At 43.1% G+C, this 25,699-nt stretch overlaps 1 protein-coding gene across 3 annotated transcripts in view; it reads right to left on the bottom strand.

Annotated features, from left to right (window-relative positions):
• Nucleotides 1-25,699, bottom strand: part of nxf2 (nuclear RNA export factor 2) — a 527,629-nt gene that overhangs the window by 296,453 nt on the left and 205,477 nt on the right. For 2 of the 3 annotated variants that reach the window (XM_067792196.1, XM_067792198.1), the window contains 2 exons: nt 23,418-23,555; nt 23,213-23,359 (listed from right to left, as the gene is read on the bottom strand). The exons of the other annotated variant lie outside the window; for it this stretch is intronic. In XM_067792196.1, coding sequence (XP_067648297.1) covers nt 23,213-23,359; nt 23,418-23,555 — 285 coding nt within the window. The remainder of the gene's footprint in view (nt 1-23,212; nt 23,360-23,417; nt 23,556-25,699) is intronic. 3 annotated transcript variants of the gene reach the window in all.

The following is a 25,699-nucleotide window of genomic DNA, read 5'->3' as shown; positions in this document are numbered from 1 at the left end:
TGGCTTACCAATTATCTGTTGGTTATCTACGTATTAAACTATTTTTGAATTTTCACCTTGTTCTCTGTCACGGTTCTGACTATTAATGTAAACTACTTTTGCCAAATTGTTGTGTTAGGAAGAATTTAATAAATACAAAACACAAATACCAATCAACGGTAAATTAAACTAAAATATCATAAGACAGCTTAATATGCCTCCTAATTGATTATTGCTAGGAATTAAGTGGTACCCTAGCTTGGATTTATTTTATAATGATTTGTAAATAAAATATAGTAATATTGGGAATGCTGACTTCCTTATTTATTTAGAAGGCATAGGGTAATACAGGTAAGGGGCCACCGAAAATTAGGTGCGTCGGTGGCCATGGTTTTGAGGGTGGGATATGCACCGGGCGTCGCAACAACAACCGCGGCGCCCCAAGTTATATTCGGCCCTTTTTGTTTTTCCTTCTTTACTTTAATTTTTCAGCTTTTTTTTTTAATTTCAGCGTTAGTAACCGGCGATGTCCGGTTCGGTAAATTTTTTTTTGCGTCATATAGTTTTTGTTTAGCTTTTTTGAATTTTTAAATTTTGGAATGTTGTAACGGTCTGTCCGTGACATCCGGTTCGGCCGGATGTTGTTTTAATTTGAATTTATAAGCGTTTTGAATTCGTTCTGCGCTTTTTGTCAGTTTTTTTTTTAAAGGCATGATAAGAACTTTTTTCTGTTTATGGCGCAGGAACAGTAAGGTTGGCAAGGACCCCACCCAGCCGACATGACTAGCCACTGTGCAACACCAGATCATGCCGACTGCCTTCCTTGCTGCTCCCTTAGAAAATGCGATTCCATAACAGATGGCGCCCAACGTGACACCCGAGGCGCTGGTCTCGGTGGTCAGTTCGGGCAACGTGTGAAGTTGACCATTCCACCAGTCCGAGGTGAGCAGCCGCAGGAGCAGCCACCTGCGTTGCGGTGGAATGGTTGACGGATCAGGTTGTCCGGACTAGTCATCGGGGGCAGTAGTCGAAGGCGCCATGTGACTACACGTCAGTCCTCCGGATTTTTTTGTATTCACCCGATGAGGCAGTGCTGCACGCACATAATTTTTTTTTTGTAATTGGGATTTTAGTTTGCCGGATGTGGTCCGTAGTCGGCTGTGAAAGTATTTTGTCCGCTAAATTGGTTTTTTTTGTCTAAATTTTTATAGTTTTTTTTTGTTTTCAGCCAAATTTGTGTTGTCAGGTATGAGTGTGTGAGCGAATGGTAGGACCCCAGCTCAGCCCACGTCTCAGGTGGTACCGCAAAATATCACCTGGATTGTGACGGGTTGAGCTGGGATTCAAAGTGGCACCCTGGCCTGTCCCACCAGTCTGGGGAGCGGCCCTTGACGCCGCTCCACCCATAGCGGCGGAGGCAGGAGGGGTGTCCCGGGTAAATGGACGGGAGGCGTCAACTCCCCCAGCCAGTCCCACTAGCGAGTCCCTGGAAACCGCCTCTGCGTTGCGGCTGGGTGTGTTGGGACCAACCCGTGTGTCTGGAGCTGACCCTATTGGCCCCAACCAGTCTCGGAGGGGGGCCTTAAGACCCCCTCGCATTGCGGGTGGGAGCATTAGGGACAATCTGTGTTTTTTTCCTGTAGCCTGAGTGTCTTCTGGGGGAGGGGATGTCAGCATTCACATTGATCATACAAAATATATATATAACTAATCATTTTTTTTTGCGGCTTTGATTATTTTTCCGTTAGATACGGCTATCTATTTTAGTATTTATGCTTGCGAGTTTTTTTGTATTTCCTCGCGCACCTTTTTTATACCTATATATAAATTTTTTTTTATTATATCAATCATCGGTTAGGATATAGAGTGAAGGGGGTGAGTTCTGACCCTTTTCTTTAACCCCTAACTGCTTTACGTTTTGTTTAAGCAGAAGTTTTGAAACACCAAACTACGACCTAACAAATTACTTTTTCCTGATTATAATGTCGCGTGACCAGTCATTTGGGCAACCGGGCCGGAATACTCCATTCGGGAGTGCGGGGAACTTTAGAGGGCACCAGCACCGGGGTGGAAATAATAAGGAGGCTTTTTCGAAAACCAAGCGTCCCCTGGTGATGCATACTCCAATAGGTGGCCAGTATGGTGATCCCGCGAGGACGAATGCAGGCTCGGACCTAAACGACCCCCGCGAAAAATTAGATAGACCGGGAAGCACCAGTAATTTGAACGTGCCCCTACTAAACACGCATGATCTCTCGGGGCTAATGACCAATGTGTCGACCTACGCACTGGATGAAGCTGGTGCTTTACGACCAAATTATGGAATTAGAAATATTAGAGAAGCTGCAAGTGACCGGACGAATACCCCAAGGATCCATAACGAAGCTCATCGTGGAGACTCGTGGGTGGAAGTATTACACCAACTGTTCCAGGCTTCACAGGACGAAATGCGGAGAGAGATGGGGTCGATCCGAACCAATATGGACCAGCTCAACGCCGCCCCCGAATCTGCGCAGCATTCTATAAATTTTAACCCACTTCCAGCGGCTGTAACCCCAGGAGTGGAAAATATCGTTCGACGGTACTGGAAGCGTGGCAGATTTTCTTTTTAAGCTAAACACCCTGCGTGAGCGCACACAATGCACTGACGAACAAATAATGGCTAGTTTCCACCTATTCCTTTCGGGGCGGGCCGAAGAGTGGTACTGGTTGTTCACAAAACAGAACCCAAGCGCGGCATATGCCTTTCTGAGCTATTCCTTGAAAAGAGAGTTCGGTACTCTAAAAAGTGACCACTAGATCATGATGGAGATCTCCATGCGGAAGCAAAAGGCAAGTGAGTGCTATGACGTGTTCCACACGGACATAATCTCCTTGAACGCGCGCTTAAGAGAACCCATGTCAGAGGTATTGCTGATTGACATCATAAAAAGGAACGTCAACAGTAGCCTTAAGCTGATGCTTTTCAACGCGGATGTAAGAACCCTTCATGATCTACGCGATGTAGCACGCAGAGGAGAACAAGTGCTGAAGGAAAGCAAGCTGTTGGGAGCCACTTACCCAGGACGGCATGTGAATGAAGCCCGCATGATAAACCCGGACGTGAGGATGGAAAGCGAGGACTGCGAAGTGGATCCGCAGATAGAGGCGCTGGAATATCGACGCAACAGGAGACTGGACTATTCGGGAATCCAATGCTGGAATTGTCAGGCAATGGGCAACTCATATATATATTGTGAGGAACCCATTAGGAATCCTTTTTGTTTTAAATGCGGGTATAAGGGAGTACTTACTCCTAAATGCCCTAGGGACCATCGCAGACAGGGAAACCAGTACCCGAGCGAGAAGGCGGGGGAACCTCGTTCGGCATCATAGCTCCCACACAAGCCAGTGCTCGAGGCGTCGTCCCGTGCACCGAACCAGAGGGTGAATCTCTGCATGGAGGTGGTGAGCTTCCGAGGTGCAGTAGTACCCTGGCGAAAGAGTCCTCGAACGTGATAATAACCTTCCCTGACAGTACGGATAATTCCAATAGTTCTGAATCCGAGAGTCAAACGTCCTCATCCGCGATGGGCGAGCCGATCAAAATTCTGCGACGCCAGCATAGGGATGTCGCTTGCCAGACACAATCTTTACCTAATCTAGGAGAAAGGAAACATAGGTATAAACAAATAAGACACCATTTTCGAACAACAACCGGTATCGGACAATATTTTGAGTGCAGGAAGAGATACCACAGGAGAGTACAGGAGCGTAGACTGCTGCAAGCCACCACGTTAACGCTTACAGAGGATGAAATGCCTCTCGTAAAGGCTAAAATAAAAGATAGCTTTATTGTAGGGTTGTTGGACTCGGGAGCCAACGTCTCCATCTTGGGAAAACAGGGAGTAGAATTCCTGAAAGATAACGGCTTCGATTATCAGCCCTTACATGCATTCGTATATACCGCGGGTGGCAACAAAAAAAAAGTCTTAGGCTCATTGTCTCTACCGGTCACTTTCAAGAACATCACAAAGATTATTCGTTTTTACCTTGTTCCTTCACTTCTCCAAGAAGCATTTGCGTTAGCTCCCGAAATATTCCCAAGCGTAGAGTGCAAGGACGAAGAACTTAACCTCCATGAATTGTCACCAGCCCGGAAAAGAGAATTGCAAAAGGTCATAGAGACGTTTCCTTCGTACGAGAAGTTAGGCCTGAGGCACACCAAATTAGTGGAGCATCACATCGACACCGGTGATGCCGTTCCCATAAAAAGCCAACATTTACCTCTTTCGCCACCGAGGCAAGCCGAAGCTTTTAGCAAATTAGACAGGTTGACATGGTGTAGTCCTGTGGTACTGGTCCGGAAACCAGGTAAAGTTAGGCTGTGCATAGATTCCAGGAAGGTCAACGCGGTGACTAAGAAGGACTCATACCCCCTGCCTCATATCAACGGCTTATTGAGCAGACTGAAAGATACGCATTTTATTAGTGGCATTGATCTGAAGGACGCGTTCTTCCAGATCAAATTGACAGAGTCCTCCAAGGAAAAAACAGCATTCGCAGTTCCGGGGGGGCCTCTGTACCACTTCAAGGTAATGCCCTTTGGTCTGTGCAATGGACCGCAGACTATGAGTAGGCTGATGGACAAGGCAATCCCCTCGCGCCTGCGGGAGAATGTCTTCGTCTACCTGGACGACCTGATGGTATGTAGTACAAATTTTGAAGACCACCTGAAATTGCTGGCCGAAGTGGCAAAATGTTTGACAGACGCAAGTCTGACAATAAACGTAAAGAAAAGTAAATTTTGTCAGAAGGAAATACGATACTTAGGGTACTTGATAGGCAGCGGGTGTTTGAAATTGGATCCAGGGAAAATAGAACCGATGCAAAACTTCCCGATCCCTAAATCCCCTCGGCAGGTGCGTAGATTTGTGGGCATGGCGAATTGGTACAGGGCATTTATTACCAATTTTGCTGACTTTGCAGGTACCTTGACCGACTGTCTCTGTAAATCATCAGGCCCGTTCAAGCTTACCTCTGAAGCTATAGAGGCCTTCGAAAAACTAAAAGTAGCTTTGAGTTCCGCTCCTGTCTTGGCCCAACCTCATTTTTCCGAAGAATTCGTAGTCCAATGCGACGCTTCCAAAATAGGTGTTGGCGGAGTGTTGTTCCAGGTCGATGATGAGGGCGCTGAGCATCCAATCGCGTTCGTGTCGAAAAACCTGAATAATGCTCAACGCAATTATACAGTAACCGAGCTGGAATGTCTCGCCGCCATAATCAGCGTGAAGCGTATCCGACGCTATGTTGAAGGATTACCGTTTCGGATCATCACGGACCACTCCAGCCTCAAGTGGCTGATGACGCAAAAGGACTTGAGCGGGAGGTTGGCGAGGTGGTCACTTCTGCTGCAAAGATACGATTTTAAAATGGAACATCGTAAAGGCACGCTGAATGTAGTACCCGATGCGCTTTCGCGGTTTGATGCTGATGAGTTAACTTTCACTACCACACCCGGGGAAATAGATTTAGTCTCTCCCGAATTTAGCAGTAACGAATATTAAGATTTGATTCGGACCGTCACCGAAAACGAGGAATCACTTCCGGATTTACGAGTGGTGGACGGGGTAATTTTCAAAAGAGTTAAATTTCGTAAGGGGGTGGAAGGGGAAGAAGACTCGCTGTGGCGATTATGGTTGCCGAAAGGGTTGACGGAGGAAGCAGTGAGATTAGCACATGACGCTGACCCGAGTTACCATGGCGGGTGGCAGAAAACCATAGAACGTGTTAGGCAAAAGTACTTCTGGCCACAGCAGGCTAGGGACGTCAGGGACTACGTCCAGCGTTGTGATACCCGCAAAGCTGTAAAACCCACTAATCAACAGTCGAGACCACCTATAGGGAATACCTTTGCATCCGAGGGGCCATTTCAGCGATTATATTGCGATTTCCTAGGGCCGTATCCGAGATCTAAGCGGCGAAATCAATTTCTTCTTATAGTACTAGACCATCTTTCAAAATACGTTTGGCTAAAGCCCATGCAGAGAGCAACCACTGTTAACGTTATAAATTACTTCGCTTCAGAAATTTTTCCAGCTGTAGGGGTCCCTGAGTTTATTCATAGCGACAATGGTAAACAGTTTATCTCGAAGGAAATGAACCAATTTTTAGTAAATTACGGGGTGACGCACGTGAGGACGGGGTTATATTCTCCTCAAGCGAACGCATCCGAATGCGTTAGTAGAGAAATTGTTTCGAAGATTAGGATTTTCCTGAAAGTTAAACCTGACCATACCGATTGGGATAAGCATATACCCGAGATTTTATCAGTTTTGAGAAGTGATTTTCATACGGCGATTCAGTGCTCTCCATACTTTGCATTATATGGCCAAAATATGGTCCAACATGCCTCAGCGTACAGTATATTAGAGAAACTCGGCAGCCTTCGGGAAGACCAGGTTACGATAGTGAGCAAAACGGACAAGTTGACTAATATTCGCGAGCAGATCCGTAGAAATTTAGATCAGGTCAAGGATAGGGGGATAAACACCTATAACAAGCGCTCTAGGCAAGTCAACTACAAGGAAGGCCAAGAAGTTTTCCGGAAAAACTTTGCCTTAAGTAACTTCAAACAGGGCATTAACGCCAAATCTATGCCAAAATACATTAAGTGTCGCGTGCTCCGAAAAATTGGCAATGCACTGTATGATCTCGAGGACCTAAACGGGAAATTGATAGGTCGCTTCCATGCTTCTGATATACGTCCACAATGAACCAACAAGAACATTTTTTTTTGCTAAATTACAAATTGACTTTTTTTATATAAACCTACCAATCGGACTTTTTGGTCTGGGCGTCTTGGCGGTCGGGGACATCTCGCCCAGTATTCTCCCCGAGCAATGACCTCATAGGATGTTCACGCGCGTACTCACCGAGAACCGTGAACAGCCTGGCAGTCCAAGCTTGGGTTGGACTAGCCTTTCGGAGTTTGGACGAGCTCTCCTTATCAAAATGTCTACACCCCAAATTTTTTTTTTGCCTTTCTGTGGGGGCGATAACCACTAGAACTATACGGAGTTTTGACGAGTTTTCCATAACAAATGTCTAACGGCCGCAAAGCCTTAAAGTAAAAAACAAAATTAATTCCCTACTTGACTTAACTTTTTTTTTGATGGATCTATGTTGCCCGGCTAGTTCGCGGCAGAACGTTGAGACTCTTATCTTAGGGGTGAGTCGTGCCCCACGTTGCTTGTCATCGGAGGTTCCTGGCAGAGGCTTCCCAAAGATGATCCGGTTTCCTGTTCGCTTCATCGTCATGTCTTCAAAGCGAAGCAGGTTTGTTATGGTCCGCTTGGGATAGTCACCTTTGGAACGCACCTAGTGGCTAGTGATGGCAAGGAAAAGGACCCATGGCAATTTTAATCGAAAATGGACACTAGAGGTCGCCACGGCCGCGAAAGCGATGATCGCTAGGAAAACACGCTGTTTTCAGAAGAAGAAAAAGGTTGACAGAGCCGGCAGGGAGAGAAAAATCGCGGCAAGGAAAAATTAAACATTCCTTCCGAAAAAAAATCATATATTCTCATTTTCACATATGCTACGGATACTGAAAATATTAGATTCGTGTTTGCAGCTGTTAAGGATACAATCCTTCAATCAAATCTGAAGGAATATAATTTGGTCTGAAGTGTATTCCGATGTACGGACAATTTTTGTGATTTTATTATATTCACGATTCCCTTTTCGTATAAAAAATTAACTAATTGGGTGCTGGCAGCAGATTTTATGAGCAAATTACCGAAAACGTACAATCACTAAGTTATTAGTGAACCGGATTGGTACTGCTGTGGTTTTGGCCTTTTTACGCTAAACGACTTGTATTGCGCAGTCCCATTACGACGCAGGAAAAGTTGAGAATCAGTCATACAAAGACAACAGCAAACCGAAGTAGCCAAAAAGTAACACGACCGCCAGAAAATTAAAAATCAACCACTTTGTATATGCTTGGAATGGTGTGGAGCAAAGTTTAATCGAGGAAATCGGCAATTGGAATAAATGTTTGTCCAATCGTGTTGAGGTACCACTTTCACGATTGAGTGTATACGGATGTAGGTAATCCCTGTGAACTGCGCCCACTTTGCGCCCTCTACATGGCATACAGTATCTTTGTTAACCTATGAATACATATATGAGCACTTTTGTAGTCAGTGTATAACACCTAAACAGCGGTGGGGAAAATGATAGGTGTTCCACATTGATACCCATACCAGCAAGACGTCGTATCGAGCACGACAGAAATTGAGCATAAACAAAAAAAAGGGGCTCCTTAAGATACCCACACTGCTGCACTCACCACCCTAGAGCGCAACCACCATCATTGCGTGCAACACCGCTCGCAACCACCAGCGATAGCACTAGCAACCAAGCGCGCTACCATCAGCTATAGCGCCAACGAAAGCACCGGACGTACCACCAATGACATCTACTTTGGTAGCAACCACCAGCGGGGCCGACCCATATAGGCCGCTATAACATCGACTGTGACCACAACAACCAGCAAGGCCGTCGCATATAGGCCGGCCGTAACAGCCACTGGGGCAACAGCAACCAGCAGACCCAGCCGTGACACCAAGACCAGCACGAAAGCGTAGAGTTCGTTCCGGATACGGAAAACCAATTTTTTTTACCTACCTTTAAGTTTGATAGCTAGATTCAGTAGATAATACTATTTAAATTATGCTTAAAATTATGTATATACATGAGATGTAAAGGGGGGGATTACTTGTAGTTATACCCAGCCAGCATTTTTGAAGTTGGATCCGAAAGTTGATTGAAAGCGCTCAAATTTAAAAGTATTCCTTTTATTTGCAAATCAATGTATCGACGGGAGAAGGGTGTACCCTGGATGGGATTATTCCTGAGTAATCATTTGTAAGCCACATTTTCTTTTCCCCTTTATTCGTTTTATCATCATATTTGATATGACATTTTATTAGCTTTCACAATTTTTTTTATCGTATTTAACAACAATTATCAATCATACAAAGTAATGTTTTGGAATCATTTGTGAATATGATTACGATTCAATTTTCCTTCATATTTAGTTCGTAATTCAATATTATACTATAAACATATTTCATTGGCGGATGGAAGTATCCGGGAGCTCGAAGGTGAGCAAATTAAAACCTCAGGTAATTGCCGATAGTTAACTTGAACGAGGTTCACCCACGACTACAACATCCAACCTTATCTATGGTCATCATCTTAAATAATGGTAGTGTGATCTTTTAACGAGCGTAACCAATGTAGGATGTTGAAGCCGGAACATATCGAGTTTAAATTACCAGCGGTTCAACCACATCAGAGCTTCCGTACCACGGTTTCGTACACTGTAACCTTTTTTCTTTTTTTTTTTGGAAGACGTGTCGATATAAATGCTATCGGACCTCGTAGTCTAGGAACAGCGTCCCCATTTCTTTAGGTCTAAACATATTTTTGGTATAGCCATAAATTTTTTTTTGAGTTCATTTATTGAGAAGTGTGAGCATAGGAAGGCAATCGGATTTTCAATGAATAGTTGGTTCAATTGTTTGACAAAATCGGTATTTAGTCGCAAGGAATAATCAAAGCGTATTGATACGGAAGTAAATTCGTCATCCAGATGCTTGGTGGGTATGAACTCCATTTAAGATTTTCCATGCATAAAATTTAAAGGCGTGAACTAGGGTCATTATAGAAGCGTAAAGAATTACGGCATACCCAATTTGAAATCTCGGATTATTCAATTTTAAACTAAGGTTAACATAGTTAAAGAATTAATGTCAACAGCTGAAGCATGATAAACATATTAGTTCGTAAATACATACGAACTTTAAATGTAGATTATGAATAAAAAGAGTACTTAAAGGTTTTTGAGAAACGTAAGAAGCGGTAATAACCTTAAAATCTATAGCACTTGCGTTGTTCGCATATATACGGATATGCATACATACATGGAATTACATACATAAAAGTGCATATGTTCATAGACATGCAAACCTTATTATACATAATAGTAAAAGTAGGCAATTTAAAGACAGTTTCTGAACTTCCAGACACAGATACCACTATATATTACAATCAAAATAAATTAGTCATATATGTTCGGACACATTATTTTTAGAGGCGAATAAAATAAGATAAAATAAAATAAGAAAATAAAATAACATAAAACAAAATTAAATTAAATCAAAAGGAAATATAATGAAATTAAATTAAATAAAATTAAGATAATATAACATACCACAAAGTACACTAAAATTAAACCCAATATACCCAAAAATCACATAATCGATAGTAAATCAAAATATAAATAACAATAATAAAACCTTTATGTCTTGGCTTACCAATTATGTGTTGGTTATCTACGTATTAAACCATTTTTGAATTTTCACCTTGTTCTCTGTCACGGTTCTGACTATTAATGTAAACTACTTTTGCCAAATTGTTGTGTTAAGAAGAATTTAATAAATACAAAACACAAATACCAATCAACGGTAAATTAAACTAAAATACCATAAGACAGCTTAATATGCTTCCTAATTGATTATTGCTAGGAATTAAGTGGTACCCTAAGTTTTGTAACCTTGGATTTTTTTTTATAATGAGTTGTAAATAAAATATAGTAATATTGGGAATGCTGACTTCCTTATTTATTTAGAAGGCATAGGGTAATACAGGTAAGGGGCCACCGAAAATTAGGTGCGTCGGTGGCCATGGTTTTGAGGGTGGGATATGCACCGGCCGTCGCAACAACAACCGCGGCGCCCCAAAGTTATATTCGGCCCTTTTTGTTTTTCCTTCTTTACTTTAATTTTTCAGCTTTTTTTTTTAATTTCAGCGTTAGTAACCGGCCATGTCCGGTTCGGTAAATTTTTTTTTGCGTCATATAGTTTCTGTTTAGCTTTTTTGAATTTTTAAATTTTGGAATGTTGTAACGGTCTGTCCGTGACATCCGGTTCGACCGGATGTTGTTTTAATTTGAATTTATAAGCGTTTCATCCAACCTTATCTATGGTCATCATCTTAAATAATGGTAGTGTGATGTTTTAACGAGCGTAACCAATGTAGAATGTTGAAGCCCGAACATATCGAGTTTAAATTACCAGCGGTTCAACCACATCGGAGCTTCCGTACCACGGTTTCGTACACTGTAACCTTTTTTCTTTTTTTTTTTTGGAAGACGTGTCGACATAAATACTATCGGACCTCGTAGTCTAGGAACAGCATCCCCATTTCTTTAGGTCTAAACATATTCTTCTCCAACTCTGAATAACAAATCAGCAACTGTCAATACCAAATAAAATATAAAAAAGGAAAATTCAAAATAAAAAAAATTGTACACGATCCGTAGCGTATACTTGCTTTGCAACGTTTCAAATATCAAATGCATGTTCAAAGTTTAACTGCCTAAAAATATCACAATTCAAAGCAAGCTAGTTCTTTTCCTTAAAGTTTAAGGATAATTATTTCATTTGGCAGTTGGCTCAACTCGCTGTTCAGAGAACAAACATTTTATCACTCAACTGACGGAGACATGTTTGAAACGTATCAACAAAAATAGTGTTCGATGAAAGCGCCCAGTGCCAGTGACTGAAAAACTATCACAGTGTTAGTGGTTAAACTCCTTCGAAACGGCTCGACCGACTTGACGTCCCAAGGCAGTCGGTTCTATGTACCGGAGCGACTCGGGATTTTTCCCGACCAAGGACTGTCATTTCAGTGTAACCCCACTTAATTTGTTTCGTCCCTCCCACAAATTGTCATCCTCCCAGCAGCTCCTTGCAGCAGGACTGCTCCATATTCTCTTGCTCCGGGAAGGTATCGAATCCAATCCGGGTCCGTCTCCTGACCCCGGTCCTGAGAAATGGTTTTGCTGCATCTGCCGGAAAAGAATCTTTTTAGGACGGTCATACTCTGTTCAGTGTGTCTCGTGTAAGGGATGGTTGCATCGAACAGGTTGTTCTGGGCTTGATCCCAAAACCCGACGTCCACGTAACTTTAATAAATCTTTTGTGGCTCCTTGCTGTTCACGCCCAAGGGCGCCCCGTAGTCTACGTCTAAGCGCCCCCCATTACCTTCCAGCAGCCCCGCTGCTCAGCAAGCCACAACAAGTACCCGCTGCTTCTCGCGCCTTACGGCGCCAACAACTCAAACAGCTGCTACCACTCATAACTACAATCTTCGTAGTAGAGTCGGAAGCAATGCTGAGCAACAGCCCCTGCCCCCGTCTTCTCCCCCCTCTTTTCCGGCAGCAATCGTGTAGGTCAGGGAACCAGACTCTTAGTCCCTACCTCCGTTTGCACCGTTTGCCAGCACAGAATATATATGTTTGCGACATCCGCCCAATGCAGCTCCTGCCTTGGGTGGTGCCACTTTCCTAGATGTTCTGGTCTCCGCGACGGCAACCCCTCGATGGGTTTCATCGCGCCATGTTGCCAGGTCGCAAACCCAAATCATCCGGGTACCCCAATGCTTACCCAAGGACGTCCAGTCCCAGAGCCACAACAGCAATTGCGTCCTGGCCTTCCTCAACCCAGGCGTAGTCACCCGTCACTTACCCCCAGAGTGGCGACGTCTCCCCTCATGCACTTCAGAATTCTGCAGTTAAACTGTAATGGACTAACTGGGAAGATTACGGAGATAGTCAATTTCATGAAGCGGCACAACATCCGCATTGCTGCGATTCAAGAGACTAAACTCACAGCACGATCTGCATTGCAGACCTGCTCTGGGTATAATGTCCACAGAAAAGATCGCGAGAGCGGAAATGGAGGCGGCCTCGCGTTTATAATACACCACTCTGTGCAATATCACATATTTGATCCTGGCATCGACCGCAGGGACAACGTCTTAGAACGTCAAGGCCTATCTGTCCGGTCAGGCGATGCAATCCTAGAAATCATCAACATCTACATCCCCCCTGCCACCTGTTGCCCCGGTGGACACCGCCCTAATATCAGAGCCTTCCTCACTGGAAATAATCGCATTATTTTAGGCGACTTCAATGCCCATCATGATCTATGGCACTCAAATTTGCGGGCGGACAGTAGGGGCGAGATGTTGGCGGATCAAATAGAAGAAACGACGTTCTGCACAATAAACGGAGACGCCCCCACACGTATGGTAGGAAGCTGTCACAGTTCGCCAGATATCTCAATCGTGAGCGCAGAACTCGTAAACTGCGTCAACTGGCAGCCGATGGTATCATTGGCATCCGACCACCTGTCTCTACTTGTTTCGCTCGAGCGTACCGCCGACTTCATCGTCACCGAAAAACGCACTTTCATAAACTTTAAAAAAGGAAAGTGGGAAGAATATAAATCCTTTACAGACAACCTCTTTGCTGCCCTCCCTATCCCGACTGATGCCCGCCAAGGGGAGCGTGCCTTCCGCAAGGTCATTGAAACCGCCTCGGCACGTTATATTCCCGCCGGGAGAATTCCCGAAATCCGGCCCCACTTCCCGGCGGAGGCCGCAAACTTAGCGAGAGAACGTGACCTTATAAGGCAGCTTGATCCAGGCGACCCCCAAATAAGGGATATAAACCAACGCATCAGATTGCTTGTGGATGAACACAAGCGGGCGAAATGGGAGGAGCACCTAAGAGGTTGTAACCTCTCTACCGGTGTGGGTAAACTTTGGTCCACCGTAAAGTCCCTATCGAATCCGACTAAGCACAAAGACAAAGTTTCCATCGCCTTTGGCGACAAAGTGCTGTTGGATGCAAAAAATGCGCGAGCGCTTTCTGCCGACAATATATAATGCATTCTACGGTCGACAAAGTTAGACGGAGGGCCAACAGACACGCACATAAACACAAATTCAGCGCGTCACCAATCACCATCACCGCTAAAGAGGTTGAGGACGCCATTGGTCGCGCTAAACCATCCAAAGCAGTGGGCCCAGACGGCATAGCCATGCCGATGCTTAAAAGCCTAGGGAAAGAGGGTTTCAAATATTTAGCGCAGGTCTTCAACCTGTCTCTTTGCACCTTTGTCATACCCGAGAAATGGAGAATGGCCAAGGTGGTCCCGCTACTAAAGCCTGGTAAACCAGCTAACATAGGAGAGTCGTATCGTCCGATATCTCTCCTATCGCCAGTAGCAAAGACGCTCGAAGCCATTTTGCGCCCTTATTTCCAAGCAAATTTGCAACTAGCTTCCCATCAGCATGGCTTCAGAAAACTCCATAGCACTACCTCCGCGCTAAATGCCATTAGCACCCAGATAAATTGCGGTTTAAATCAAAACCCCCACCATAGAACAGTACTCGTAGCGCTAGACGTATCAAAAGCTTTTGATACGGTCAACCATGGCTCGTTACTGCAAGACCTGGAAGGGTCTACCCTTCCCCCATGTCTTAAAAGGTGGACCGCAAATTATCTGGGTGGTCGGCAGGCATCGGTGCTATTTAGAAACGAAACATCAAAGCCAAGGAGAATTAAACAAGGGGTGCCACAGGGTGGTGTCCTATCCCCACTTTTGTTTAATTTCTACATATCTAAGCTACCTTCACCACCGGAAGGAGTCACAATCGTTTCCTACGCCGATGACTGCACAGTAATGGCCACAGGCCCAGGCCCACAGATCGATGAGCTATGCAACAAAATAAACGGCTACCTCCCTGATCTCTCCAGTTTTCTCGCCTCGCGAAACCTGGCATTATCACCGACTAAATCTTCCGCGACCTTATTTACAACATGGACGTCCCAAATGTCGACCATTTTGAACATCCACGTCGATGGCTCTACGCTACCGACTGTCCTACACCCCAAAATCTTGGGTGTGACGTTTGAGCAGGATCTACATTTTGGTGAGCACGCAGCCGCAATTGTTCCGAGAATTCAGAGCCGTAACAAAATCCTCAAATCCCTTGCTGGCAGTACCTGGGGAAAAGATAAAGAAACGCTCATGACTACATACAAAGCAATTAGCCAGCCGATTACGTGCTACGCGTCACCCATATGGTCGCCAAGCCTAAAAATTACCCACTGGAAGAAGCTACAGGCCTGCCAAAATACTGCTCTCAGAATTGCCACGGGCTGTCTTCTTATGTCCCCAGAACACCATCTACATAATGAGGCGAGAATACTCCCCATCAGGGAAAGAAACGAGATGCTGACCAAACAGTTCCTGTTGAATACCCAGAAACCTGGGCATCCCAACAGATATCTGATTGACGAGCCAGCACCGCCTAGGGGCTTAAGGAGTCATCTCCGTAAGCATTTTGAGGAAATACGGCATCTGAGAACACAGCCGTATGAAGCGAAAAAACACAAGCAGGTCCTTGGTGAACTCCACAAACAGGCGTCGGACCTTTATGCCGGGAATTGCCCGGTGAACCCAGTACTCAAAGTAAAGTATCCAAAACTTGCGGAAGAGGAACGCATACTCCCCAGGGAAACGCGTGTCACTCTGGCTCAACTTCGTTCTGGATACTGTAACAGGTTAAACTCTTACCTATCCAGAATCAACCCCGACATACAAAATGTATGCCCCGCTTGCAATGTGTCCCCACATGACACCAACCATCTCTTTAATTGTAATGTGGAACCAACGCCTCTAACACCCCTTTCCCTATGGTCCACCCCTGTTGATACAGCAAGTTTCCTTGGACTCCCGTTAGAGGATATTGATGACAGTTTGTGATCGGTCGCGTCTGTTAGGTGGGGCGAAGCACTGCTAAAACAACAACAACAACTTGACGTTTTATGAGCAAATTAAGTAGGTCTGAGAATCGGATCTTATATATTTGCCATACCCCAAATTTGTAAGGGTGGTCAACCCCTTAAAATGGTTTTTAGATAAAATTTTTTGTTTTTGTTTGAAACAGCTTTATACATACAATCCAGGGTGGGAGTAGGAATATCAGTTGGAGGGGGACTCGGACCGGAACCGAGACTGGGACTGGGAATAAGAAGGAGAAGAATAAAAAAAACGAGGGAAGGAGAAAGAGACTCAGAAAGAGATACGAGTTAGACGAAGATAGAGAGATAGGGATAGATGGAGCGGGGAGAAAGGAGAGGGAGCTAGACAGAAAAGAAGGGATGGAACAGGCGCAGAGGTAGAAAGAGACGAAGAGAGAGGAGTAAATAAAAGGATAAAAAAAGTGGGGAGAGAGTCAGAGATAAAAACTTATTCAAAGTTGTGCAGCTAGACAAAAGCAAAACAACGCCCGACAGTCCTGCTAGTATTTCTATATAGGTTTTTATAAGTTTTTTGGCTGCAGCTTCACTTGTTACTGTATTGAACTGTAATTTGTTTTAAAAATATGTTTACAAATTTTGTTTCCCACAAATTGTCATCCTCACAACAGAACCTTGCAGGGTGACTGCGCATGTTCTCCTGCTCCGGGAACATATCGAACCCGATCCAGGGCCAGTACCTGATCCCTGTCCAGAGAAATGGTTTTGCTGCGTATGCCGGAAAATCTTTTTTGGACGATCACACTCTTACCAGTTTGTAAGGGATAGTTACATCACATGGGTTGTTCTGACCCAGACCCCAAAACCCGTCGGCCCCGTTAATTTTACAAATCTTTTGTGGCACCTTGCTATTCATGCCCAATGGCGTCCCATAGTCTGCGCCTCAGCGCCTTCGTTCATGCTAAACCATCTAAAGCAGTAGGGCCAGATGTAGCATTTATTCATTCACTCATTCATTCAGTCATTCATTCTTTTGTACATACACATTCCGACAAGCGCTACAACGGTCTACGTCTCGTAACTTGAGGCTTCTTCTATTGAATTTAAAGCTGACTAATTGCTCACCACAAACCTTGCCAACACACAATTTATTCCCTCCACTTGTTTACACTTAAAACTGCATTTTCCATACCCTATTCCGTTTTTGCTCATTATGCATTTCCCACAACTAATATTATTTATGCTGAGCTTGCGCTTCCCACCGAACTGAATAATTGTATCTACGCAGTTCGCTGGAAAATCGCCTAATTATATTTTGTACACTTAGTATGTAAATATGTATTAATGTAAATATGTAATGTAGGTAGCTCATAAGAATTAACTAGAATAATTTTGTATAAATACTAATGTAACTTCGCTATAATATATATAATTTTTTGACATCAAACAAGAAACAAAGTCTTTGCATTTATACTATACAGACGGCATATCCATGCCGATGCTTAAAAACTTGGCGGAGGGGTATTTAAATATCTAGCGCATGTCTTCATCGGCGGTGTTACCGCAACTTAATCCTGAGAAACCAGCTAACGTAGGAGAATCTTATCGTCCGACATATCTCCTATCGCCAGTAGCAAAGACACTTTAATCCAATTTGCTCGAACAAGGCACTATATCCACAGTTCTTGTCCAGGACCCGTGGCTGAGCAGTAATGGCGAAAAGATTTCGGGATTAAGGACAGGAAAATTCAAAACCTCTGTGCATGATGGGGCAGGTAGGCCCAGATCCTGTGTGCTTGTCAAAAACGAGATTACAGATTATACTCTCTCTAGTTTCAGCAATGATGATGTGACTACAGTCTGCCTCGAGCGAGGTAGCAAATAATTGAGATGGCGCGGGACCACCACGCGTCATACTGGCTGAAGCAAGGCGGCCAGGTGTTGGCGTAAATGTGGGTATCGATGCGAACGCTCCCCACGGTATATGGCGCAGCTCGGATACCAATACCCAACACCCACCTTCGTCATCCACGAAAAATGGAAAATGATCAGGGTGGTACCGCTACTTTATCCTGAGAAACCAGCTAACGTAGGAGAATCTTATCGTCCGATATCTCTCTTATCGCCAGTAGCCAAGACTCTTAAAGCCATTCTGCTTCCCTATATCCCTGCAAACTAGCGTCTTGCCAATCACCAGCATGGCTTTTGAAAACTACATAGCACTACCACCGCGCTAAATCTCATCAACACGCAGACAAATTTCGGATTGAATCAAAAACTCGTAGCACAAGACCTATCAAAAGCTTTTGATACAGTCAATCACGGCAGGTTAATGCAAGACTTAGAAGGGTCCTCCCTTCCTCAAAGTATCCAAAAGTGGACCGCAAATTATATATCTGGTCGGCAAGCATCGCTGCAATTCAGAAACGTAACATCTAAACCCAGAAGAATTTATCAAGGGGTACAACAGGGTGGTGTCCTATCCCCGCTTTTGTTTAACTTCTACATATCGTAGCGACCTTCGCCATCAGAAGGAGTACCACGCATCGATGAGCTATGTAATAAAATAAGCAGATAACTCCCTGATCTCTCTAGTCATTTCGCCACGCGAAACCTGACATTGTCACCGACCAAATTATCGGCGACCTTATTTACAACATGGACACGGCACATGTCGACCATATTGGACATCCACAGCGATTACATTACCCTACCGACGGTCTTACACCCAAAAATACTGGGTGTGACGTTAGATCAGGATCTACAATTTCGCAAGCACACGCCCCAATTGTACCTACAATCCAGAGCCGTAATAAAATCTCTTGCTGGTAGCACTTGCGGTAAAGACAAAGAAACACTAATTACCACTTAAAAAGCAATTGGCTACGCGTCTGCGATATGGTCGACAATCGTATAGGTTATTAACTTGGCCTGCCAAAACACGGCTCTCAGAACCTCTACGGGCTGTCTCCTTATGTCCCCAGAATACCACCTACACAATGAGCGAGAGTAATCCCAATTACGGAGAGAAATTAAATGCGTTTTTGTTTAATACCCAGAAACCTGGGCATCGCAACAGATATCCGATTGAAGAGGCCACACCTCCCAAGGGTTTAAGAAGTCATCTTCGCAAGCTTTATGAGGAAATACGGTACCGAGTCCACAGCCGTATGAAGAACACAAACAGTTCTTAAATAAAAATACCCAGACCTCGCAGAAGAAGAACGCGCTCTCCCTAGGGAGACGCGCGTCACTCTGGCTGAACTTGGATCTGGATACTGTAACAGGTTAAACTCTAACCTATCCCGAATAAACCCTGACGTACATAATGTGATGCTTCCCAAGGCAGCCGGTTCTATGTACCGGAGCGACTCGGAATTTTTCCCCACCTAGCTGTCATTTCAGTGTAACCCCATTTAATTTGTTGCTTTGCTCGCGCCCTACGGCGCCACCATCTCATACGGCCGCTCCCACTCATAACTACAATCTCCGTAGTAGAGTCGGTAGCAATGCCGAGCACCAGCCCCCGCCCCCGTCTTTTTCTCCCTTCTTTTCCGGCAGCAATGGTGTAGGTCAGGGAAACATACTCTTAGTCCCTACAACCTTTTGCAAAGTTTGCCATCACAGAATATATATGTTTGCGTCATCCGCCCAATGCAGCTCCTACCTTGGACGGTGCCATTTTCCTAGATGTTCTGGTCTCCGCGACGGAAACCTCCGAACGGATTTAATTGCCCCATGTTGCCAGGCCGCAAACCCAACTACACCGGGTACCCAAATGCTTACCCAGGGACGTCCCAGGGCCACAACAGCAATTGCGTCCTGGCCTCCCACAACTCAGGCGTAGTTACCCGTCACTTACCGCTGCCCTTCGGAACTCTGCAGTTAAACTGTAATGGATTAACTGGGAAGATCACGGAGATAGTCGATTTCATGAAGCGGCATAACATCCGCATCGCTGCGATTCAAGAGACTAAACTCACAGCAAGATCTGCTCTGCAGACCTGTTCTGGTTATATTGTCCACAGAAATGACCACGAGAGCGGAAATGGAGGCGGTCTCGCGTTTATCATACACCACTCAGTGCAATATAATATATTTTATTCCGACCGTGGCCTCAGGGACAGTGTCTTAGAACGTCACGGCTTATCTGTTCGGTCAGGCGATGTAAACCTAGAAATCAGCCCCAGTGGATACCGCCCCAATATCGGAGCACTACTCACCGGCGATAGTCGCATTATCTTAGGCGATTTCAATGCCCATCACGATCTATGGCATTCAAACCTGCAGGCGGACAGCAGGGGTGAGATGTTGGCGGATTAAATAGAAGAAACGACGTTCTGCACAACAAACGGAAACGCCCCCACTCGTATGGTAGGAAGTTGTCACAGTTCGCCAGATATGTCAATCGTGGGAGCAGGACTCGTAAACTGCGTCAACTGGCAGCCGATGGTAACATTGGCATCTCACCACCTGCCTATACTTATTTCGCTTGAGCGAACCGTCGGCTTCATCGTCACCGCAAAACGCACTTTCATAAACGTTAAAAAAGGAAAGTGGGATGAGTACAAATCCTTTACAGACAGTCGCTTTGCTGCCCTCCCTATCCCGACTGATGCTCGCCAAGGGGAACGTACTTTCCGCAAGGTCATTGAATCGCCTCGACTCGTTTTATTCCCGCCGGAAATCCGGTCTTATTTTCCGGCGGAGGCCGAAAATTTAGCGAAAGAGCGTGACCTTATAAAACAGCTCGATACCGACACCTCCAAATAAGGTATATAAACCAACGCATCAGATTGCCTGTGGATGAACACAAGCGGGCGAAATGGGAGAAGCATTTAAGTAAGCTTTGGTCGACCGTAAAGTCCCTATCGAATCCGTCTAAGCACAATGACAAAGTTTCCATCGCCTTTGGCGATAGAGTGCTGTCGGATGCGAAAAAATGCGCGAGCGCTTTTTGCTGACAATATATAATGCATTCTACGGTCGACAAAGTTAGAAGGCGGGCCAACGGACGCGCACATAAGCATAACTTCAGCGCGTCCCCAGTTACCATCACCGCCACAGAGATTGAAGATGCCATCGGTCATGCTAAACCATCTAAAGCAGTGGGCCCAGACGGCATAGCCATGCCAATGCTTAAAAGCCTAGGTAAAGATGGTTTCAAATATTTAGCACATGCCTTCAACCTGTCCCTTTCCACCTTTGTCATCCCCGAAAAACGGAAAATGGCCAAGGTGGTCCCGCTACTAAAGCCTAGGAAAGCAGCTAACATAGGAGATTCTTATCGCCCGATATCTCTCCTATCGTGAGTAGCGAAGACACTTGAAGCCATTCTGCTCCCCTACTTTAAAGCAAATTTGCAACTAGCCAATCATCAGCATGTCTTTAGAAAACTACATAGCACAACCACGTTCCAAATGTCGACCATTTTGAACATCCATGTCAATGACACTATGCTACCGACTGTCATACACCCCAAAATCTTGGGTGTGACGTTTGATGAGGATCTACATTTTGGTGAGCATGCAGCCGCAATTGTACCAAAAATCCAGAGCCGCAATAAAATCCTCAAATCTCTTGCTGGCAGTACTTGCGGTAAATATAAAGAAACGCTCATTATCTTATAAAGCAATTGGCCAGCCGATTGCATGCTACGCGTCCCCGATATGGTCACCAAGCCTAAAAACGACTCAGTGGAAGAAGCTACAGGCCTGCCAAAATACCGCCCTCAGAACCGCCACGAGTTTTCTTATTATGTCCCCAGAACACCATCCACATAATGAGGCGAGAATACTCCCCATTAGGGACAGAAATGAAATGCTATCCAAACAGTTCCTGTTGAATACCCAGAAACCTGGGCATCCCCACATACATCTGATTGATGAGGCCACACCCCCCAGGGGCTTAAGCGGTCATCTCCGTAAGTATTATGAGGAAACACGGCACCTGAGAACACAGCCGTATGAAGTAATACACACAGGTCCTCAGTGAACTCCATAAACAGGCGTCGGACCTCTATGCCAGGAATCGCCCGGTGAATCCTGTAATCAAAGAACAATATCGAAAAATAGGAATAGGAACGCACTCTCCTTAGGGAAACGCGCGTCACTCTAGCTCAACTTCGATCTGGATACTGTAACAGGTTAAACTCTTACCTATCCAGAATCCCCCCGACATACAAAACATATGTCCTGCTTGTAATGTGTCTCCACATGACAGCAACCATCTCTTTAACTGTATTGTGGAACCAACGCCTCTAACACCCCTCTCATTATTATCCCCCCTGTTGAAACAGCAAGTTTTCTTGGACTGCCGTTAGAGGATATTGATGACAACTTGTGATCGGTCGCACCTATTAATGAGGCGCAGCACTGCTACAACAACAACAACGTTCAGAATGTATGTCCTGTTTGCAACGTGTCTCCACATGACACCAACCATCTCTTTAATTGCAATGTAGAACCAACGCCTCTAACACCCCTCTCACTCTGGTGCACTCCTGTTGAAACTGCACGCTTGCTTTAACTCCCGTTAGAGAATATTTATGACAATTTGTGATCGGTCGCGGCTATTGTATGGGGCTACAACAACAACACGATTTTTTAATGAAATACTAATGTTGCATATACATATTTCCTTCTTTACAAAAATAAAGTAAATTTTTCTGGAAAGTTCGGTGACATATTTTATGGCTGTCTAAAATTTGGTGCATCCGTAATCCCTCTGTCATAGGTTGATTCATATACTGACCCCTATATTTCTGTTTAGTCTACGAACAAAGCTTATACGTTGTCAGAAAGAAGGAATTTTTGTGATTTCAGGAGTGTATAAACTGTTATTTGATTTTTAGAAAGGTTAGACAAACCTTACAAAATATATAGTAAATTTAAATTTTTGTATCTCATTTTCGTTTTGTATATGGAGTTCCTTGACCATTTTTTACGTATGTATATACACAAAAGATTACTTAAGGAAAATCTGAAATAAAATTTTTGTTGTTTCTGGTTGGGCTAACCAAACATTATAATATCCATTAAGCCTACTGCTCATGTTCCTTTTAATGCAGGTTTAATTAAATGCGTGCAAATGTCGCGTCCGTAACCCAGGACTTGCCAATATACAGACACTTATGCCCGGTTTTTCAGTGCGAGTTTAAACTCTAGTTAAAGTTGACTAGAGTTTAACCTCTCCATTTTGTTCGATAACAAAAATTTTGCAGCTCATCTCGGCTTAATCGCCCAAACTGGCAGGGTTAAACTCTGTAGTTTAAACTCGCACTGACTTACTTGACTAACAGTTAGTTAATTCTTAACTTAACTATAATATGCAACAAATTTTTTAATTTACGTTCAGTTGTATATGCAAGTAAATTTTTGTGTTATTGTTGTAGCCTCTGTAGACGATTTCCGAGAGGGATTGAAATATATTGGGAGTTTTCTAAAAAAACAAATTTGTTTTAAGACAATTTACCTCGAAACTGTAAATTTAACTAATTGAATTTAATTTAACATATAAAAGAAATCAAATTTTAAAGCACTGTGTGACAGAGTAATCGTTTATTACCATTATAGCATGCCAATCACTACTGTGTCGAAACTTCGGCAAGTCTTCTTTATTATTACGATCAATTCGATATCCGTCACTACTGACATCTATTCCATAATCCATCGGCGTATAGTCTTTTGATAAACTCTCGGCTGGTATACCATCCTTCGAAATACACAAAACATTATTTAAAATCCTGAATGCATCTATATTTTGGACTTACTATCAACTTGAAATTTTTCAATATAGGACGTAAACACTCGGGATAGTTGGTAGCTTTAGTGATAGGGTTACCAGCCAACAATAACTGGTCTGCCTTAACAGCATTTAAATCACGACATAATCGGGATGACGACGTGATCTATGGTAAATAAAGAATATATCGACACACTATATGTATAGAATACCTAGTGCTTTTGATCGAACATAAAAATGACACCAAAATAACGCCACATTGTTGTATTTTTTTCCATTTTGTTATGTACAATACTCACTTTTAAGGTCGACTGTTAAAAAAAAAGTATATCAAACACTTACTTTAACTTTTATTTAAACCCCTGCTCCTCAGCTGCTTTAAAAACCATATTAGCCACTGTTTTATTGCATGCCGTGATACAATATATATTTTATTTCAGAACCAACCCATTTGAAGGACTGGTATAGAAAGTTCTGTAAATTTAGAACTCCCTATGAGCTTTTTAGTAATGACATAGTAGGCTTTGAATGTATTATTGCAAGCCTTCAACCATTGTGGATAAAACAGCTGTCTGACAGGATGTTCAAGATGGCTACATTTTAGCGTTTAGGCCATTATGGATAAACCAAGTGTGATATCTTATCCGTCAACTGCCTGACAGGATGTTCAATATGGCTGCTTTTTAGCGTTTTGGCAGCGTTTTGACAGGGTGTTCAGCATGGAGGCGCATAGAGCCTGCTATCCTCAGCGGATGATAGAAAGAGATACAGAATATGACCACGATAGTCAATTAAAAATCAGGTGATCGGTTCTATTTGTAATTTTGACGTCTATGCAGAACGTATAACACTTCTTTTATGCACAATGCCTTCAACAACGATAGAAATACATATATATTTTTAGCATAACATAGATAACGAATGAGTGTTCATTTCTGCCTACTTGGTTAATATTCTTTTTGAAATAGACTCTACTATAGCTACGATGACTATAAGTTCATATTAAAAAAACAGAACTTTTTTATAACATATAATTTATTTAAAAAATAAATAACATTTCATTCGAGTTTATTTAAATCAACATTTACATAACTAAAGTGCATAAAATGCAAATCACTTGTATTTTTCTGAAGCATATATTTGTTTAATTATATTTTCCTCGTTTTGTAAATATTCCTTCAATTCTAAGCAACTAAGTTCATAGTTACATCTAGTTATTAAAATAGCTTTAACAGTCTCAATTTTCATTTGTTTTTTTTCATCAGTCCATATGTGACTCGGCCAATGGAAAGGTGGCTTATGACTCAAAAAAGAAATTGCGAGAAACAGCTGTTAAAGATAAACAATGCATTTCTTCAGTTTCTTAGTAGTTTTCTTTTTTTTTTGAGTCATAAGCCACTTTTACATAGGCCGGGTCACATATATTGTTTACATTATTCCACTGATTTTAATATTCAGTGCAATTAATATAAAACTGTTTAATATGATCTTTAATTTTATTTACATTTTCAGTTCCTGTGTTCTCAAACTCTGAAATTAGTTGCTTCACCATGAGTGGTAAAAAGATTGCATCCCTGCGTTCCGTGATTTTTAATTTAAGTTCTTTTATAAGTAAAGACACTTCAACCATACAAATATTCTGTGATTCAATTTGAGTAATGTAATTATGGAAAAGAGATGCTTGGCAATGTGTAAACAAAGGCCACATTTCTGAGGTAGGATTTTCAAAGAATGCTTTTAGAATGCTTGGACAGTGAGATAGTTATAAGAAATATTTTTTAGTGGCTTGAAAAGTTTTAATATTCATTCAATTGCTGTCTTCAAAGTTAACCATCTTGTTTTACTAATTAATAAATTACTAATTAACAAATTAATTTGATAAAAGGGTTGCCGCCACAAAAATACATGTTTATTATATCTGGCGAAAACGAAAAACACGTAAAACTCCTTTTCGTCACTTAATATATTTTTTATTGTATTATAAAAACAATAATACTTTCCAATACAAAATTGTTTCGGCACTCGCGTGGTGCCATCCTCAGTTGGTAGTGTTCAACTAAACATTGTCTAATACATATATCGCAGAATAAGTCCATAAATATTAAAAATATGCAAACATAATTTACTAAATACAGTAGTTACATATAACAAAAGTAATGAGAAAATGTCCAATGACAAGAACAATAACAATAGCAAGCAAATCATAAGTTTACTGTATGGCTGAAAAAAGAGTAGAGTACAGTGGGCCAATATCCCGATTCACCGCGACATTTTTGTTTACATAAATATGTAATGATTCTAAGATATTTA

This window comes from Eurosta solidaginis, chromosome 5 (genome assembly GCF_040869045.1).
Source record: "Eurosta solidaginis isolate ZX-2024a chromosome 5, ASM4086904v1, whole genome shotgun sequence".
NCBI lineage: Eukaryota > Metazoa > Arthropoda > Insecta > Diptera > Tephritidae > Eurosta > Eurosta solidaginis.
This window is presented reverse-complemented; position numbering and strand designations above follow the sequence as displayed.